Below are 18642 nucleotides of genomic sequence, written 5' to 3'. Positions count from 1 at the left end.
AAATAAATTTTAATGACACATTCTCTTTTTTTCGTGGAAGATTGTAGGAAACCTGCTCTACTACCGCTACATGAACCCAGCCATCGTGGCGCCTGATGGCTTCGACATCATCGACATGTCAGCAGGAGGGCAGCTTCACCTAGACCAGCGTCGTAACCTGGGATCCGTGGCAAAGATGCTCCAGCATGCTGCTGCCAATAAGCTGTTTGAGGGCGAGAATGCACATATGACGCCGATGAACGTCTACATATCTCAGACATATGAGAAGTTTAAGTAAGAAAGAAAAAGTTAATACTGACTGAAAAAAATTATGCTGTATATGTTGCTGGAACAAATGTGCTGTAGAAACTTTTAATTGTCTATCAAAATATGTTTAGCTCAGGGCACTGTTTCCATGACATTGTAGTTATATTTGATAGAGTTTTGGTCCAACCAACACCCATAAAAAGGGAAAACACACATGGTAGAAAAAGAACAAATGGTCCTTCCAATAATAAAGTCAGGCGTTTGAGAAGTTACTACTGATAAACATGTTTTGCTTGGAGGGTGAGAGTCAGTTTGAGCTGACATGGTGGAAGTAATAAGCTACCTCATCAGTATTGAGGAGACGTGTGTTGAACTGATCTCCAGGTGGACTTGTACAAATTCACAAATAGGAAGGGCTGGGCCGGGATATGTCTCATTATCTGCCCCACATTAGGACACTGTTACTGGAAATCCATATAAATATTAGTCCATTTTGTGGAAGCAAGTTGGGGAATTTGCCTAGAAAGAAATCACTAGGGCATCAAAGACAATTCAGCTATTTGTCTACTTTCCTAATGCTGGTCATAACCTCTAACTACTGATATTTTCTTCCAGGCTATTTTTCCAGTCTGCATGTGATGTCCCTGAACCTGAGGAGAAGTTTAATATTGATGAATACTCAGACATGGTGACCCTGAGCAAGCCTGTCATCTATATCTCAATAGAGGAGATCATCAATACGCACTCGGTAAACCCAAGCAAAGTGAATCTCTTAACATGTCTACGGTAGACGAGGTTGGATTCAACTTACCTTCCTTCACATGCAAATTAATGACTCTACATTAAAATTACATCAGTTGAGGAAAACATGCAGTCGTACAAATTGCATGCATGTATTAACTGATGATTCATACTTAATTGTAAAGGGGTTGTCCTTCTGTCAGGCCAGCGTGTGGTTGCACTGATTCTACAGTTGCTGTGCTCTTTCAGTGTCAAACCAGGCTGCTCAGACTCTCATGGTTTCATGTTGGTCTCATGTATCTTCTAATGTTTTATCCTTTTCTCCCAGTAAGCCAAATGTCAGGAATTTCAAAATATGTATCAAATATCTGAGCTAATATTTACTAAAAATGCTCCGCTTATCTTAGTATGATTCTTATTCTTAACACAACATCTTAAGCAAATCTGAAAAGTCAAAATGTGGTTAGATATATAGGCTCTCAGTTCTCATACTGCTTAACTCCCACAAATTGTGACCGCTTGTGGTTATATTTGCCCTGTAAGTTTAGGATCTTTTGTCCCTTTCACATCCTCTTGTTTCTCACACAGCAAACTTAACTTTCTTTACATCATCATCCTGTTTCCTTTCTTTATATTTACAGACCACTTCCTTGGAAAAGGGGGGTGGTGGTGAGGACACCATTGGCTAAAGCCATCTGTGTCCATTTATCATCAGTTTCACTCTGCACTTACTCGCAAAGGGAACAATGGAGATGATGGGGATTAGGCAGATGCTGTCTCAGCCTTCATTTTACACGCAAAGATCATTTTATAATTTCCTGTGTGTTTTAATATGTAGTTGTGGGGGCATCATGCATTTTCCCGATACATTACTTTATCATATTATTTTTGGGCCTCGACTAGGTGTCTGTTTTTGCAATCATAGTGAATACTTGACCCTCATATACACATACATACAAACACACATACATATATATGTATATAGATAGTGTACACGTTCTTAAAATTTACTTATAAAGAAAGAGAGCCTTGTAGGAGAAAATTGCACATGAAATGTTAAAGCTTCTGTACAGAACTAATCACATCTGTATTTGTTTAGCTGCTTTTGGAACATCTGGAGGCCATCTCTCCAGATCACAATGACTTGCTGCATGAGCTGCTGCAGGATCTGGGAGACGTCCCAGATGTAGAGTCATTGCTCGGTACTGTCAAACAAAGCTTTATTCATATTAAACACGAGTTGGCCATAGTATGTTTATCATTTCAAACACTGTGCTGTTTTATTTCAGGTGAAGGAGCAGTAGACCCTAATGACCCAAACAGAGAGAGTGCTCTCAGCCAGCTAGCAAAGACGGAAATCTCCCTCAACTTAACCAGCAAGTTTGAGCTGCTGGAAGGGGACGACATAGACCTGAAGACTCTAATGACAAAGTAAGTTTATTATTGGAGGATGCTGAGATGAAATTCATCCTGCTGAATTCTTACAGCATACGGATTTGTAAATGATCTCAATTCAGTGTTTAGGCCATGTAGCTACTTTCTAGTCTTTGATGTATTTTTAAAACCATTACACTGAATCACACTTACTGAGAAGCGACGGATATCGAGTTTGGGATTGCTACGAATGCTGAGTGATGCACTTTACTCAACCCTTCTTGACACAGTGTGTGCTTCTTTATGGCTATCACTCAGTAACGTGTCTTTGTTGTCTTTCCTGCCCTCCTATCATTTTCCTGTCCAAAAAGGAAGGGGTTTGGTGGTCAGTGTTATCTTGCCTATAAACATGTATCCGTCTGCATCGGTTTCTTAAAAGAGACTTTGTTAGACAGTTGCTCTCTTCATTACTTTCAGAGGCATGTACAATTTTTAACAAGGAAAAATAGAAGTAAATTAGTATTTCTGTGAGTTTATACAGTGGGATCCAGAAGTCCAAGACCACTTTACAACCACTGTATCTGCCCATCGTCTAATTTGTAATTGCATAATGTATTGAGGCCATGCCAACAATACTTTGGTAATCAATGATAGGGATATAGTATGGAACATTGAAGGAAAAGAAAACAAACTTGTTGGGATTTTACAAAGGTTTTATGTGTATTAAGCCTGGCCTATATTGACATATTCATGATATATACATATGGTGGCACTATTGGGTCTGAACCTGGACCAAAAACTAATCAGATATTCCTCTGCTCATGGCGTAACTTTGAACCAAATTTCATAGAAATCTGTTAAATAGCTTTTGAGGTAAATGGACAAACGGACAGACAAACAGAATATCGCCGATGACCTTACTGGTACTGTATATGGGTCGGGCATATTAATTCCTGTCTAAAGAGCATTTATGATTGAAAATGGGGAATGATGATTCAGTTCTGCTGGGAAACATGGTTTGTGCTTGGTGGTATCTCACATGTTACATGTCTGGATACTAACAACACAGAAGATTTTGTCTGTCATCAGATGATGGCAGCCTGATGAAGTTTTTGGTTTTGGTGACATAACTACTGAAATAAAAGAGAGGTCTGGCTCTAAAAGATGATCTTTTTCTGTGTTTGTGCATGTGTCTGTGTGTGCACGGGTCAGGACCAAAAAGTTAATAGTGGATGTGGTTCGGATTCAACCTGGAGAGACTTTGCCTGAAATTCTTGAGACCCCGGCTACTGCACCACAGGTGATATTTTCTTTTATCTTGTTTTCCCAGGAACATATGCAATAAATGTTTGGTCTTTGTTTGCAACCTAATGTGCTCACTATTTTGTGTTCTTCTTCTATGATTTCTTTCCTGAAGGAGTTGGAGCATACTAAGATTGCAGAGCGCCGGGCAGTCCAGGATGCTCAGACTCCAGAGGGTCTGAAGAGCAGCCCGGCAGTACTGGAGGACAGCCAGCTGCCTCTCGAGCAGAAGAAGAGGAAGATCCTGAGGAACCTCCGTAACCTGGAGCAGGCCGGCCTTGCTAGTGCTGGTAACAAATACCAAGACCTCATCAACGACATATCAAAGGTTCATAAGCAGCCCACCACTACCAACTTGTAAGCACTGTTAGGTTTGTTCAGCTTCTGAATTTGTAAAAACTGTAATTGGCAGGACATTCGCTATCAAAGACGCTACAGACAGAGAAGGAAGGCTGAGCTTGTGAAGCTCCAGCAAACACTGACAGCGCTCAACTCGAAAACTGCCTTCTACCAGGACCAGATGAATTATTATGATACCTACATCAAGACCTGCCTGGATAACCTCAACCGGAAGTGAGTTGTACCTTCATTTCTTACACCTTGTTAGGATAAAGACTTTTTTACAAAATATTTTTTCTCTGTTTGTGCTTTGTGCTTTGTGCTGTCATTTGTATGGATGTCATTTACTATATTGCTGTGCTTTGTGTATCCAGGAATTCACGCAGGTCTATAAAACTGGACAGCAAAGGAGACGAAAAGGGCAGTAAGAAGTGGAAGCCACAGTCTCTTAAGTACACCGCAGCAAGGCTGCATGAGAAGGGAGTCATTCTGGAAATAGAGGGACTTCAGACAAACCAGTGAGTTGAGCTGTTCACCACTTAGATAGCCATCAAAAAGGGCCAGGGACCACTGGTCAGATATTGGATTTTTACAGTTACAGCACCTGTAATGAAACCTCTAGTGTTAGGTTGCGACATGCAGAGAAATTCTGATTGCAGTGTCGATGATGAAATCTATCCCCCAACCAGCCCGCATCATCAGTGTTGCAAATTGGTGTGTATCAACTTTGAACACTCGTCAAAAATTAAATATGTACCGTATCACAAATAAGACGGAGCCATTTAGACAATGTGCACAAGTACTGCAAAACTTTTTCATACATTTAGTGTACGTCTGTAGTTACCAACAATCTCTAGTTTCTATTAGTTTCCTTGTATCCTACTTTAGAATATGATTCTTCTTTGTTAAGAGGAAGAAACATATCCGTTCATAGTACTGGGACTTGACTATAAACTTTTTTGTAAGTCCCATTTGTGTTAAAAGTTTCATGCCCAAATTGACCTTTGATTCTCACGGCAATTACTGTGCTCTCTTCTCTGAATTAAAATGTTGAGCTGCACCGGAGAGGAATCAAACAGCAGTTGTTTATAAATGAAAAGCACGGAAATGTAAGAATGTGTAGTTCATCTTGAGACTAATTGACTGCAAATGAAGCTCAAATGTGTTAACACAGGGAAAAGCTGTTCTGAGGAGATTGTTTGCTGATTTGGCCTTTATCCAAAGTACTGTGGAAATACCAAAACCTGTAAATGATGGTCCTGTTTTCCCCAGTGTGCTGTGTTGTCACTTTTTTTTAAAAATTCATTAATCCCATTCTATTGTCTCTCTCATGTCTCAGGTTCAAAAACGTCATGTTTGACATTTCACCCACTGAGGAAGTTGGGGATTTTGAGGTGAAGGCTAAGTTTATGGGAGTTGAGATGGAAAAAGTCCAGCTTCATTTCCAGGTACACATCCCAAAGCGGCTCACACTAACAGTGCATCAACACTAAAACTTGATGACACATGGTTAAATGTCCTGTTCCCCTCATTGGACTACAAGCAGGAAATTGATGGAAATAAAGGAAATATTTTCCAGTTCAGACACACTTGTTGCAATGAATCTGTATTTTCTTTTCTGATTATGAAAAAATGATTTGAGTGAATTCTTACAGGAGACTATAATAATTTATCTAATAATTGAATTTATTTTCCTATGTCAGACATTATTATATGATATTATTATTTATCTAGTGTTTATAAAAACCTCCCAAATTTGAGTTTCTCATTGCATTTGTTGTATTTTGTGTCCAGGACCTCCTTCAGCTGCAGTACGAAGGCGTGGCCGTCATGAAGATGTTTGACAAAGCCAAAGTGAACGTCAATCTGCTAATTTTTCTCCTAAACAAGAAATTCTATGGGAAATGAGAAAGTAAAGAGCAAGAGGGGAGAAAGCTCAGACACAGAGAAGGAAACAGATTGTGCCTTCTGACAGTACTGAGTACTGAGATGCGCAAAATTAATTTTGAAAACGTCATATGGTTCTGGACAGTGTTTTGTTTCGTCTGATTATAATTCGATGGATCACACCAAAATGAAATGTAGTTATTATTCAGTTATAATATATCCATTCTGTATTTTTCCACGTGGTGATTGTAAATGTGATGTATTTTTAAGAATTTAATTGTAACGATATTCATGTTTTGTATGTAAAAGAGAGTAGAAAACACACTTATTGTCACCTTGTTTGCTGAAAAAACAAAAAGGGCTCGATGGACATGGACGAAGCAGCATGATCAGTTCACAAATGGAGCTTTGGGAGCAACTTTCCAGCCAGCCTGCATGGCTACATGGAATACTGTAGTTTACCAGTGCCTTTTTAATTAAAGCATTTAAAGAAACATGTTTTAATTAATAAAACATTCAAAACTTTTAAAAGCTGCAACTGTTGTATTTTTTAATGTATGTTCTCAGTATATAAGTGATTTCTAATGCTTGAACAATGTGGATAATAAATTACACATGCTCAAAATCATTTGACCTTTTTTCGCATCTGTCCTCAATATTGTTAGTTTTGTCATTATCTGTCTGTTGTTTAACATCTTTCTATCAACAAATACTTTGAGGGAAAATATTTTCATGTGAAGAGTAAGGTGTCAGTAGTAGGGGAGGAGGCGTGTCCACACTGGGTTCTAATAACAGGTTTGAAGCTGGCACAAAAACACTGAAGCGACTCTTCTGGCAAACAGATCATTTCAACACTTATTCAGAGGATATACAGTGAAGCCATGGGTCAGCTGTTAATAGGCTTGTTGGTATTGTTTTCTGTCCAGAGCTCAGCACTCACCTCTCAAAATGGTAAGTTGCTTTCTTAACCATAAACTTTGTGTAGAATTGAACACTATAACAGATTGTTGTGTAAATTCATATAATCACACCTTGTACAGGCTTGCAATTACAAATGCAAGATGAGTAACATTAAGTGTATTCACATCTGTCGTGTGATTGAAAATAAATATGGCATTTCCTTTTTATACAGCCCATAATTCTCCTTATTTTAGATGACAGTTTATATTGTATATAATAGGCTGGACTATAGGAAATACTTAAACAGGAATGACCCTGCGTTCACCTTCCCAACAATGCCTGGGAAAATTAGTGACTAAAACTGAAAGAATTTGATGGTAATCAGAAACTTGAACCATGATGTAGAACTAGTGGCTAATAATCTGTAAATCTGCCATGGGACATTTGCAGAAAATAATTAAGTACAGGTTCTTAAGTATGGTATGTTTCTTGTACTTATCTTGGTTATTTCAATTTTGTGCCATTTAATGTATCTACTCCACTACATTTATTTGTAGTTACAATTTTGCAGGTTAAGATTTTACCTGAGAACGTTATCAGCTTGATACATTGTTTGACTAATAAACAATAAATTAAGGAGTTAAAATCACTTCCCTCAAACATTCAGTATTTATCACATCAGTAATAATCCAATATAATCATAATTACCACTTTGTAAGGGTATTTCTTATTTTAAACAAAATTTAGCTGATAATACATCTGTACTTAAGTAATATTTTGAGGGAAGGATTTGCAAAGGATTATTTATACAATGAGTTATTACTGCCTTTGCATTAGTACAGAATCCAGATACTTACAATACCACCGGCCGTGGAAGATTATGAAAGGGTCAGCTGTAAAACAAAACATAAACCAAAAAAAATGTTTAAAACAAAATGATTAATACTAAAATATGTTTAGTGTGTAACTATGCCAACCCTGTCATGATAAATCTTTGTCACTTTTTTCTGGAATTATCTAAAGATGAAAAGAAAGCAACATGTATTCTGTTTCTCTGTTCTGTCTCTTTAAAGCCTCAAAGCTACCACGGACTTTTTCGGGTCACTTTGTAATGGTCACTGATGAGCCTATAGACTACATTGACCTGTCTGCGTTGGACAGTCTGAGGGACGACACAGGGTCTGGCTCAGGATCGGAGCAGGAGCCAGTGAAAAGACACGGTCACCATGGCCCACACCGTCAACCCCAGAAGCACTATTTTGTCTCAGAGGAGGCTAAAGGTTTTCTCCAGGGTCGCCTGGCAACAAGCTTTGTCCCGACCATTTACGTCCTCGTCTTCATCATCAGCGTGCCCCTCAACCTTGTAACTATGGTGATGTTTGTGCATCACATCCGTCCCAGGAAGCCAGCAGTGATCTACATGCTGAACCTGGCCTGCGCTGACCTGCTGTTTGGCCTGCTCCTTCCCTTCAAGATTGCCTACCATTACCATGGCAACAACTGGATCTATGGCTCCTTCATGTGCAGAGTTGTCACTGCAGCTTTCTACTGCAACATGTACTGCTCTGTCCTGCTCATGACGTGCATCAGCATCGATCGTTTCCTGGCTGTGGTTTACCCCATGAACTCGCTGACGTGGCGCAGCCCTCAGACAGCTTCCGCTGTGTGTGCTGCCATGTGGCTGTTAGCCCTCGGAGGAGTGTCCCCTCTGCTGGTCTCAGGACAGACCATCTATTTGCCAGACCTGGGCATCACCACCTGTCATGATGTGCAGGATGTGGAGAAACTACAAGCTTACTATCTTTACTTTTTTCCCATCTACTCCTCTGTCTTCTTCTTCATCCCTCTTGTCTTCACTGTTGTCTGCTATGTGCGTATTATCCAGGCGCTGGCAGCAGCCAATGTGGAGAACCGCTCCAGGAAGACTCGGGCTGTGGTGATGGCTGTGATCGTGCTGATGGTGTTTGTGGTGTGCTTCACTCCCACCAACATCATCCTGATGGTTCACTATGTTCAGCTTTCCCACAAGTCCAGTGACAGTTCCTACCAGGCGTACCTGATCTCCATGTGTCTAGGCAGCCTCAGCTGCTGTCTGGATCCAGTCCTCTATTACTTTGGCTCCTCTCAGTGCCAGAAGCAGGTGGCAGCACTGTTCAGATGTAGGCAACTGGGACGGGCAGGGAGCAGCTCAGAGACACAAAGTACAAGAACCAGTGGGCGGACAGACAGCAGCAGGTTATGCAAGATGGAGAACGCTCAAACTGGCCTGGGGGGCCACTACAGCAGGCTGGTGGCTTAAGTTCACGGACATGAGGAGTCCGGTCGGTCTGAGAGACTGTAAACTTGCACATACACCCAGAGTATTATACTTCAATCTGTATTTGAACCATTACCATGGACATGCTTGGGTTGGATCCAAAGAGATGATACAAAACTATGTCTACTGTTTATTTTCACTTTAATTGGCTTGTTGGATGTATCATTTTTTACATTTCGAGCCAGTTCACCTTTTTAATTTGAAATCATAAAATATATCCACCACCATGACAGTGTGTGATATGTTAAATCAAATTCACTGCCAGCAAAGCAGAAATTTGTCTTTTCAGATTTTTTTTTCATCTTCATGTTTTCAATAAATCATAGGAATTAAAAAATTAGTGTGTAATACAAATATATTCATATTATTATTATTGTAAATAATAGTGTAAAGGCATAATTATAAGACAAAAACAGCTGTTAAAGATTTTTATAAGTGAATATGTAAAATCATTAATCACATGATGTATTGGCCCATGTGGCTAAAAACGTGTGTGTAAATAATTAAGTTCTTTTGCTAAAGCATATATAATTCAATCAGAACAAAACTACTACATTATACACATTATGCTTAATACAAAAGTTGCTTTATCGCTTGTCTTTTTTTTTTTTTTTATTGCTGCTCGCTCTCTTTGTCGTCTGGACACAGCTCTGAAACACAGGAAAACAAGAAACAGGATAAACTGTGAGAGAAGAACAGAACAAACTGAATATGACATGACTATCATGAAGAAAGATTCCCTCTCCTGCCTTTGTGTATTGTACTTCATGGTATTACTACAAACATAATGAAGGTCATTTTGTATAATCATATTTAAATATTGCATTTCAATACAACATCTCCACCTTGTGGAAACTTGTGGAGGTTGTGGTGTCCAGTAAAGATTAAGAGGACAATGGATGAATAAGCTGGTCACTAATGAGTTACTGACCTGTTTGGCCATCGTAGCTATGGAAGTTCTCCGGGAAGTTTAGACACCCAACTTGCTTCTTGAAAATTTCAACATTTTTGGGATCTATTTTTCCTGTCCTTGCTGAAAGAGGAGGGAGAATTTAACAAGAAAAAAAAAAAATAAAGGACTGTGCATATTTTAAAACTCAGTCCAAATGTGTTGATAAGGACAGAACTTACTGAACTGCAGGATGTATCTACCAGTGACATCCCCGTTTCGAAAGGTGTCTGTCCACAGCAGGCAGTCAGAGCAAGTCTGAAGGATATGTCCTTTGTGCTCTGACAGATTTTCTTTAAAAGCAGAGGGACTAATTATTAAATGACATCTGATGTTGTAGGCATCGTCGTTACTGCAGATTACTCTAAAGACAAATTACATTTGTCTGCCTGTGGTTCACTTACTGCGAAATGTGGTGGCCAGTCCTGAGACTGTTGCATTCACCCCCCCCAAGATACACCGATTACTGAGAAACAAGGATAGATTGTGACAGAATTTTGTTTTTTTCAAGCTAAAAAATCTGATGAGCCATTGAAAAAATAATTTTGCTTTTCTAATATAGTACTACAAACTCTTTTCCACTAACGATTCTGCTTAATTAACTTACAAGCAGTGATCTCCCCATCGTAGTGTCACAATTTGACTGTCAGAAGTGGCAGACAAGTCGATCCAGGAGCTTTTCAGAGACTCCAGTGCCATGTGGTACTGCTTGGGGTCACCAGCTCCCATCACATACACCCATTTTCCAAACACCTGCATGTAAGCAAGTAAGATTTATGTACCTATATTCCAAATATCTCATGATGGTTATTTTACATCCAGTAAAATCAGCCATCTTTGGGATAAATAAGAAAAAGACTAACCTGTTTGGGGTCTTCTGGCATAACAGGTCTGACCAGGTCCTTGCAGTCAGGTGCAGAAGCGGCAGTGAGGGAAGTGAGAGCCAACAGAAACACAACAGCAGGCAGAGCCATGGTCAGGCAGAGGGATGAGGACTGAGACTGAGAGACAGCTGCACTGCAGAGGATGCTCTGGGGTTTCAGAAAAAAAAAAAAAAAAAGAAAAAGAAAAAAAAGTTGTTGTGCAAGTGCTAATATGGGGGAGGAGGGGGGGTTTCTACATGCTCAAATGCACCGGTGAAGGTTATTTAATGACCATGCAGAGCCATGCACATCTCTTTTATTCAGCACTGAATGGCCTGCTCAACACTCTTCTGTTGCCCATGCTGCTGTCCCTGAATGAATTCAGGCAATGTGCCATGACTCTTCTTGGACTGATGAGACATTTAAAAAAAAAAAAAAAAAAGGACCTGAAGCATCTTTTCACCAGTAGAGCGGAGGTTGTTTCCCTGTGGGGCTGAGTGGACTCCTTGTGGGGACAGTTTAAGAGTTTGACATCTTCTTTCTCCCCCTAACAGTGATGATACCCAGCAACAGCTTTTGTTGAAGTTCCTGGGAACAGTGGGGCATTTTAGAAGAGCTGTGTTAATTTTGATGAAGCGTATAATGTTGACATATGGGTTAGCAGAGTGTTTGGCAACCTTCCCTGGGATTTGAGAGAGGATTAGCCAAATATTTTTTCGGAAATAAATGACTGGAAGACAGTACAGAGTGGGACTGTTTTTTTATTTACCACACACAACCAGTGGGAACAGAGCTGAAGCATTAAAGGAGACACTGAAGTGGATTTACTGAACTGAGCTAGAGATGTAACATCACATGACAACAGCAGGCGTTGCACTTTGTTACAGGCTGAAAGCAACTTGACGACAAATTAGAAATTATCTCGCAACGCAGGACAACATCAGTGCACAAGCAAATCACATCATGACACTACTTAGTACATGTTAAGCTGGATTTGTTTGGGTGCTTGGAGGCTGTTCAAAGGGCTATGACACTTCCGCGCTGTGCTTTACTTTGCAGTTGGCTCAGTATCAGTTTGATCATTCTCTGTGTTCTCAGCAGCAGGTGAAGCAGAAGTCTCCCTGTCATCCGGACACAGTTCTGCAATGAGAGAAAAGTCATAGAATCGAAAGGATTTATTTGATAATTAAATTTTGTGGCAGAGAAATGGCTGACGACTGACCGGTGCCTGCAAAGTGGTACTCTGGGAGGAATTTAAGACATTCTGCTTGCTTCTTGAAGGTCTCTAATTCAGATGGCTCCAGACTGCCGGTCCGTGCTTTAAAAGAAGGGCCAGAGAAAGAAAAGAGGAGGGTGAGATGGTGAGGCGATGTGGGAAGCCAGGGGAGAGGAGACAGAGAGAAATAGCAAAGTAGCCTAATATCGCATAAAAAACTATAGTGACCCAAAAAAAAACTTACTAAAAAGAAAAAGATATCGTCCCTTTGACGTGCTGTCAGGGAGGAAGGTGGTGTCTTCAGACAGGAGACAGTCAGCGCAGGTCTCATAGTACTTTCCATCATGATATGAAGTGTGACCATTGATGTTTACTGTGGAACAAAGATTAAAAATGGCAGAGGGTGAAATGATTTCCATTCCAAATGATTTGTCATGGACCTAGTTGAAATTGTGCACAAGAAAAGATCATATAATATTGCCAAAAATATGAATATATGTGGAGGCTTGTGTGACTGTTTTCTAATAAAATCCACGCACTATTGTGCTTTCGCTGCATGCATCACCCACGTAACATTACACAGCAGAGACGGACAGAGAGAAAGATGGTGAGTCAGGGAGATAACAGAAACACTGAATATGTCGAGATACATACATGTGGTGTGGCTGGTCATTCCTGAGATGGTGGCATTAGCCACACCCTGAAGACATTTATCATCATGTCTGAAGAAACAAGAAAAAGGAGCTTCACAACTTTACATTTTATGTGTGAGAGACAATGGAAAATATAACATACAACACATATGGTCGTGTGACTGATCATTTACAGTCTGCAGTGTCCTTACAGGCGGTCGGCCCAGTACATGGTGATGACTCCACTGTCGGAGGAAGCTGACAGTTCCACCCAGGAGCTGTTCACCGACACAAGGTCGTTCTTCAGGCTGGGCTGGTCCCATGACCCCACATGAAGCACCCACTTCCCATAGATCTATAATATAATATAATATAATGCTCTGTCATGTCATTGTTTATCTACTCAAAATGGACTTGAAACCTTAGGAACAGTAGATGCCAACAAAAACTGCAAAGATGAGAAATCCATAAAATGCTCACAAATTCAAATTTAAACATACATTTCAATGACTACTCTAATTACTGAGGAACATCACAAGTAATATGATCAAAAGTGCACAGATAGTATCACAGTTGCTTTTCTGCTAACGGGGTACATAATGTACATCAGACTTGATATACAATACGCATTAACGTGCATAGGAAACTGGATGCCAGTTACTGTCAGTTATTCACAAGTGATGCAATTAATTCCCTGATGTGTTTTTAAGATTCATAGACACCTTGCCATAGACATTTTTTTGGTTCTTTTTAATGACACTGTAGCTCACTTTAACGAAAAGTGCAGTTAACAACAGACCAAAACTCAGCTATTCAGGCCAGCTCATAACAAATGATCGGTGATACTCACAGGGCTGTGGCTGTCCAGTACCAGAGGTTTCACCAGCTCTTTACAGTCCGGTTCAGATGCAGCACCCAGGGAGGTGAGAGCCAGCAGAGCTACAACCAGCTGTGCAGCCATGGCTCTAGACAGCAGGCAGCCAGAGAGCAACACCAATGTCAGGGATCCTGCCAGCTACAGTCTCCTCAAAGGAACCACGGGAAGTGTTCTGTAACAGTGGGCTGGGCCAAACACACACACACACACACACACACACACACACACACACACACACATGCACACACACACACACACACTCCTCCTCTCCTGGAGAGAAGGAGCAGCTCACGTCTCACATCCAGTGTCAGCAGGGGCTTGTGTCCTATTTACCCCGTTACATAACAGCCATCTGGCAGAGTCTGAATAGCAAGACCCCTGCATTTTTCAATATGTGAACACCCCCTGCACAGAAACACACACACACACACACACACACACACAAACAAACACACAGAGCCAGAAGCACAGAAACTACTCCTCTCCTGTCCTCGTCTCTTATTTCAACAATAGCAGTGGCTTCAAAACTTAAATTCTTTCTATGAACTACTTTTATTTGCTAATATATTGCACACACATAGCATCTTTGACATGAAGTAGCTTTTTGTTTCCTCAGACCAGGTCCAGGCTTGCGTAACATGCTCTATGTCCGTTTTCCCAGGGAAACAGTTCAGAGAGTGGTTGTTCAGTTTTGTTTTTGTGAAGGGAACAAATCATTATTGGTAATGACACTAATGGTAATCCTAATTCTTCGCAAAAGGGCACTGGCCACTTGTCAAACATGCTTGGCCAAAAGACTCTCACACTCATATCAATAAAAGTAGATTCAGCCAGATGATTAGCTCCATCTGAAACATCCTTATTTGAGGTTCACACAAAAAAAACTCTGCAGTGAGGACAAGTCAGCAATCAATGTGTTTGCACGTCTGTTTGCAAAATGCCATTTGTCTATTGAGGGACAGGCTAAATCACCAGTTATGTTTCATGGCCAATTATGTTTCATTCAAGAGTTAAAGTAAATTTTGTAGGGGAGTATCTTTCATGTGTTCTGCTCTCCGCTTGTGTTTTTGCTCAGTTTTTGGCAGAGCAGATGGTCTATAGAGTTACAGATACCTGTTATGAAATCTTGCTAGATATTGTAAGGGAAGCAGTACTGTTGACTCTTAATGGATGTGCACTGACAAGGACCGTGTTATGTAACACACAAAGACCTCATTCAAGTTGCCATATTTAAGTTTCAACTGATTTTGCTGTGAATGCTTTGGGATGAATACCATTATTAGCCACTGGGAGAGGGTGACAGATGGTTCAATGTGAACCTGAGGTACTTCAGCAAGAGGAAGTTGCACAATTATTTGATTCTTTCGGTTCTTTCAGGAAAATCACCACACAGTGCAAGGGGCTGCACTCCAGCAGAAGTTTCTCACAGCCATGTAAAACTGTTGCACCCCATCCTTCAAGGGGCCCTCCAACAAGTAGACAACATGAAAAGACTAATGTTGAGGTAGCAGCATGAATGAAACAGCTTTGCTTAGTATTTCCTTCTTTGACTCCCCTAACACCCATTTTAGTCACAGTCCGTAAGAGTTGTCATACAAACTCTAGCTTTGCAGGCTTACTGGAAGGTACAGAGAAGTGTCAGAGCCAGAAAGTGCATATAGACTGCATTTAATACAAAACAGAAGCACACAACCACACAGTGACTCCTTTTTCTTGAAAAAACCTTTTCCATCTTGATTTCTGTATCCAACAGTGAATGTGAAATCAAATCAATTTAATACAGCAAAACGTACAGTATCTACTAGCATGGTGAAAACCCTCAACAGGCTAAGTGGCTTTTTGTGTACGAGGCAGAGACAAACTTAAACTGGAATGCCTGTTAGCACACATTAAACCCCCCTGCAAGATGAAAAATGTTGTTCTCTTCACATCTATTAAGACATCAGTGGTACATAAAAGTGGCACTGGGAGTTTAGGGTACATCTAAGAGATTGTACTTGAATACAAATTTAAGTGATGCAGTCTCAGGGTAGATTTGAGGTTCACGATGGGTGACAAGATGCATTTTCTCTATTATTTGTCTTCAGTTACAGCTGTGGCAGGTTCCTTCTCATCAGGGCACAGGTCTGAAACAGAGGTGGGAAATAAAGTTGATAAGTGTCTCAAAAAGTTAGTTGTACTGGTTACTGCTGTGTGTAGCAGCATCTCACCTGTGTCTTCTCCTTCTCCAAAGTGGAACTCCGCTGGGAAGTTGAGGCATGCAGCCTGTTTCTTAACAACGTCCAGATGAGCGGCATCCAGTTTCCCAGACTTTGCTGCAGGACAGGGAGGGGGCAGGGGCAAGTTAATTTGATCTCAATTAAATAGTCAAAACATAATTGAGTGCTAAAGCTCTGAGTTTTGGACTTTTTCCACATGTGTGTAGAGACAACTGTGAACTCACTGAAGAGGTAGAGGTTCCTCCCTTTTCTGGTTTCCCCATTCTCCACCATCACTGAGTTGTCTGTCCAGAGGATGCACTCAGGGCAAGTCATCAGGTGCTTCCCAACATGCTCATGAGTGGAGGAGTTAAAGTAAACTATTGGATATAAACAGAAGTTTAGTACCGCTTAAAGCACATAGAATAATATGTACTATCATATACTTACATGTCACTTTGGTGGAGTTTGCCGAGAATGTACAATTAACGCTTCCATAATTACATTTCCCCTCACTTCAAAAGAGAGGTAAACATAACATGAGACATATGAGAACTCACATATCTCAACTCTTATCTTATGCACTGGACCTTAAATGTATTGAAAAATATGAATTTTCAGAAGATCAATAGTTACAATTTGTCTGCCCAGCGCAGGGTCATATCATCACTGTCAGGTATGGGTGAGAGTTCAATCCAGGAGCTGTTGATCTTTTTAAGGTCCTTCAGGAAGTCCTCATTGTCTGATGTTCCAGCGAGGAATATCCATTTTCCAGAAAGCTAGACACAAATGTGCAAAATTAACACTCATATTTCTAGCAGATCTGTACTCAAAGAAAAGCTCCTGGTAAACAGATTCTGGAGCACAGATTTAAATTGTCTTTGAGGGATATAAAATACTAGAAAAACAGTCCAACCTTCAAACATTATTGAACATTACTTTAACCATACTGATGGCCGTTTATTCAAGTTCTACATATTGGAAATCGACTTGATAAGAAATCTCTCACAATGAACATTTAGGCTCTTGAATTTTAACTTGTCGGTGTGTTCAAGTGCTTCTATTAAACTCCAACACGTGAGACATCAGAGGTGGCTGCTAAAGAGTGACCGCTTCATTGTAGCTACACTTCCTAAATCACATTATCCTCCTCATTGCCCTCATGTTTACTTATTTTTGTTCTTCTAGCTTGAAGATGCTTGTAGCTGTCAAATAGTGGTGATGGAATTTCGAGAACACATCACAACATGAACACACCTCAGTAAAAATGGGAGTTGTTATGTTGTTGTTAAATCTTGTAGAACAAAGAAAACTGGATTTTACTTGATGCTCAATGTAAATCCTCAGGACAACACTTACCCCGCTTCGATCCTCCAGAGGTTTAATCAGCTCTTCACAGCCTGGATCAGACGCTGCAGTCAGAGAGCAGAGAGCCAACAAAGCTAAACAAAACTGAACAGACATTTTTAGAAGCCAAATGACAGCCAGCTTGACACTACAGCAAAAACAGAATGACTGCCCTTCTGCAGGAAAGCTGGTGTGAAGACTGGGAGAGGGGATGTTACATTTATATAAGAGAGAGAGGGTGGGAGTGTGAGGGGGGCAAGGGGTGGGTGGGTGGGTGTGTTTGTGTCAATGGTAATATAAACTGAAATAAAGCTCCTACAGACATGGTGGGATTGTGTAATAAATGGTTCAAATGCGTCTTTGCAGAGACCGAAGAGTGTATGCGCACCAAACTCTTTTAGGCACCGATGTGCAAAGAAGACTATATTTCCAGATTTCTCATCTATTTGCTTTAGTGATGAAGATATGGTTGAATATTTCAAATATGCTTAAAGTTTATTGCATGTGTTTGTGTGTAGGAAAGACACCTCTTTGGTGCTGTGTCATGTAGTTATGTAACAGAAAGGCTGTGGTCTTTGTGGTTCTGCCAGAGGCTCACTCACATCCCCTCCTGCTGTCTTGTTCTGTTGTGCAAGATGAAATTATTCCTGCTGTGGGTGATCACAGTCTCTCTCTCTCTCTCTCTCTCTTTCTGTCCTCGAACACACAGCACAGAGAGAGAGAGAGAGAGAGAGAGAGAGAGAGATGCACAGAAAGATATGCACTCATGCAATATGGAAAGCTTTAAGTGTGAAGTGTATAAATATTATATACCCTTACCCCATGCAGCACTGACATGAACGGGATTGCACAGTTTAGAGACGGTGAGTAAATAAGTAAATAAGAACTGCAGTGACGATGCTGTTAACTGAAGTCTTTTCTTTCGGACTCTCTGGCTTGCATTATAAAAAGGTGTCTGCTGCTGGGTATAAAAAGGTGGCAACTGGAGCACAGTTGTAGGCTCTTGGATTAACACCTGGCACTCCCATGTCTGAGCACTAAATATGAAGCTATAGCCAGCAGCTGGTTAGCTTAGCTTACATTAATGGAGACAGGGGGAGCAGCCTGGCTCTGTCAGGTAAAAGGTAACATAATCTGCCTACCAGGACTTCTAAAGTTCACTAATTAATGCCTTATATCTCATTTGTTTATTCCTTACAAAAACCAGAGTGTGAAAACAACAGGTCACCATTTTACTGGGGTTATGTCCTGCCTAAGCTAACAGAGCAGTACTGTGTTCAGACATGTCGCCTTGATAAGTCAGCCGGCTGTGGGCTGTAATGTTTGTTTAACGTACTGCCGAGTGAGTGGTATCAATCTTCTATTCCTTTAATGCTTGTTCACTTTTATGTCCCTCCTATTTTCAGTTCTTTTAAAACGATTTTATTTATCCAGGTCAGACACCGCTCACACCT

At 40.5% G+C, this 18642-nt stretch overlaps 5 protein-coding genes across 6 annotated transcripts in view; 2 read left to right on the top strand and 3 right to left on the bottom strand.

Moving 5' to 3' along the window:
* iqgap2 (IQ motif containing GTPase activating protein 2) overlaps nt 1–6517 on the top strand; it is a 34235-nt gene extending 27718 nt beyond the window's left edge. For both annotated transcript variants that reach the window (XM_071482723.1, XM_071482724.1), the window contains 10 exons: nt 41–273; nt 862–994; nt 2087–2189; nt 2277–2418; nt 3574–3661; nt 3779–3991; nt 4076–4236; nt 4377–4520; nt 5342–5450; nt 5797–6517. In XM_071482723.1, the coding sequence (XP_071338824.1) occupies nt 41–273; nt 862–994; nt 2087–2189; nt 2277–2418; nt 3574–3661; nt 3779–3991; nt 4076–4236; nt 4377–4520; nt 5342–5450; nt 5797–5910 (1440 nt within the window). In that variant the 3' untranslated portion in view covers nt 5911–6517. The remainder of the gene's footprint in view (nt 1–40; nt 274–861; nt 995–2086; nt 2190–2276; nt 2419–3573; nt 3662–3778; nt 3992–4075; nt 4237–4376; nt 4521–5341; nt 5451–5796) is intronic.
* A 181-nt stretch (nt 6518–6698) lies between these two features.
* Nucleotides 6699–9099, top strand: f2r (coagulation factor II (thrombin) receptor). Its single transcript, XM_071482730.1, has 2 exons — nt 6699–6840; nt 7863–9099. The coding sequence occupies exons 1-2, from the start codon at nt 6771–6773 to the stop codon at nt 9086–9088; spliced, it is 1296 nt and encodes a 431-aa protein (XP_071338831.1). The 5' UTR covers nt 6699–6770; the 3' UTR covers nt 9089–9099.
* A 421-nt stretch (nt 9100–9520) lies between these two features.
* Nucleotides 9521–11510, bottom strand: LOC139624005 (saxitoxin and tetrodotoxin-binding protein 2-like). The gene is made up of 6 exons (XM_071482734.1): nt 10919–11510; nt 10663–10808; nt 10460–10521; nt 10238–10348; nt 10038–10139; nt 9521–9756 (listed from the first exon to the last, which is right to left on the bottom strand). Exons 1-6 carry the CDS (start codon nt 11027–11029, stop codon nt 9719–9721), a joined length of 570 nt encoding a protein of 189 aa, XP_071338835.1. The 5' UTR covers nt 11030–11510; the 3' UTR covers nt 9521–9718.
* Nucleotides 11511–11661: 151 nt separating this feature from the next.
* LOC139624003 (saxitoxin and tetrodotoxin-binding protein 1-like) lies at nt 11662–13807 on the bottom strand. Its single transcript, XM_071482732.1, has 6 exons — nt 13617–13807; nt 12979–13121; nt 12789–12856; nt 12379–12507; nt 12141–12236; nt 11662–12058 (listed from the first exon to the last, which is right to left on the bottom strand). Exons 1-6 carry the CDS (start codon nt 13725–13727, stop codon nt 11967–11969), a joined length of 639 nt encoding a protein of 212 aa, XP_071338833.1. The 5' UTR covers nt 13728–13807; the 3' UTR covers nt 11662–11966.
* A 1488-nt stretch (nt 13808–15295) lies between these two features.
* Nucleotides 15296–17396, bottom strand: LOC139624004 (uncharacterized). The gene is made up of 6 exons (XM_071482733.1): nt 17201–17396; nt 16478–16620; nt 16292–16356; nt 16087–16221; nt 15854–15958; nt 15296–15769 (listed from the first exon to the last, which is right to left on the bottom strand). The coding sequence occupies exons 1-6, from the start codon at nt 17303–17305 to the stop codon at nt 15717–15719; spliced, it is 606 nt and encodes a 201-aa protein (XP_071338834.1). The 5' UTR covers nt 17306–17396; the 3' UTR covers nt 15296–15716.
* Between the last annotated feature and the right edge of the window lie 1246 nt (nt 17397–18642).

Source organism: Trachinotus anak, unplaced genomic scaffold (genome assembly GCF_046630095.1).
Source record: "Trachinotus anak isolate AG129_WGS33_773 ecotype Australia unplaced genomic scaffold, CSIRO_AGI_Tana_v1 ptg000008l, whole genome shotgun sequence".
Classification (NCBI taxonomy): domain Eukaryota; kingdom Metazoa; phylum Chordata; class Actinopteri; order Carangiformes; family Carangidae; genus Trachinotus; species Trachinotus anak.
This window is presented reverse-complemented; position numbering and strand designations above follow the sequence as displayed.

What these genes read in the sequence shown, in the direction of transcription:
- LOC139624004 (XM_071482733.1), bottom strand. Translation starts at nt 17,305, where the DNA reads ATGTCTGTTCAGTTTTGTTTAGCTTTGTTGGCTCTCTGCTCTCTGACT. An exon ending in CTGCGCTGGGCAGACAAATT is followed by an intron (nt 16,357 to 16,477) that starts GTAACTATTGAT and finishes TCTCTTTTGAAG; the next exon opens with TGAGGGGAAATGTAATTATG. An exon ending in GAGGAACCTCTACCTCTTCA is followed by an intron (nt 15,959 to 16,086) that starts GTGAGTTCACAG and finishes CCTGTCCTGCAG; the next exon opens with CAAAGTCTGGGAAACTGGAT.
- f2r (XM_071482730.1), top strand. Translation starts at nt 6,771, where the DNA reads ATGGGTCAGCTGTTAATAGGCTTGTTGGTATTGTTTTCTGTCCAGAGC. An exon ending in AGCACTCACCTCTCAAAATG is followed by an intron (nt 6,841 to 7,862) that starts GTAAGTTGCTTT and finishes GTCTCTTTAAAG; the next exon opens with CCTCAAAGCTACCACGGACT.
- LOC139624005 (XM_071482734.1), bottom strand. Translation starts at nt 11,029, where the DNA reads ATGGCTCTGCCTGCTGTTGTGTTTCTGTTGGCTCTCACTTCCCTCACT. An exon ending in CGATGGGGAGATCACTGCTT is followed by an intron (nt 10,522 to 10,662) that starts GTAAGTTAATTA and finishes CTTGTTTCTCAG; the next exon opens with TAATCGGTGTATCTTGGGGG. An exon ending in ACTGGCCACCACATTTCGCA is followed by an intron (nt 10,349 to 10,459) that starts GTAAGTGAACCA and finishes CTGCTTTTAAAG; the next exon opens with AAAATCTGTCAGAGCACAAA.
- LOC139624003 (XM_071482732.1), bottom strand. Translation starts at nt 13,727, where the DNA reads ATGGCTGCACAGCTGGTTGTAGCTCTGCTGGCTCTCACCTCCCTGGGT. An exon ending in ATGTACTGGGCCGACCGCCT is followed by an intron (nt 12,857 to 12,978) that starts GTAAGGACACTG and finishes TTGTTTCTTCAG; the next exon opens with ACATGATGATAAATGTCTTC. An exon ending in AATGACCAGCCACACCACAT is followed by an intron (nt 12,508 to 12,788) that starts GTATGTATCTCG and finishes TTTGTTCCACAG; the next exon opens with TAAACATCAATGGTCACACT.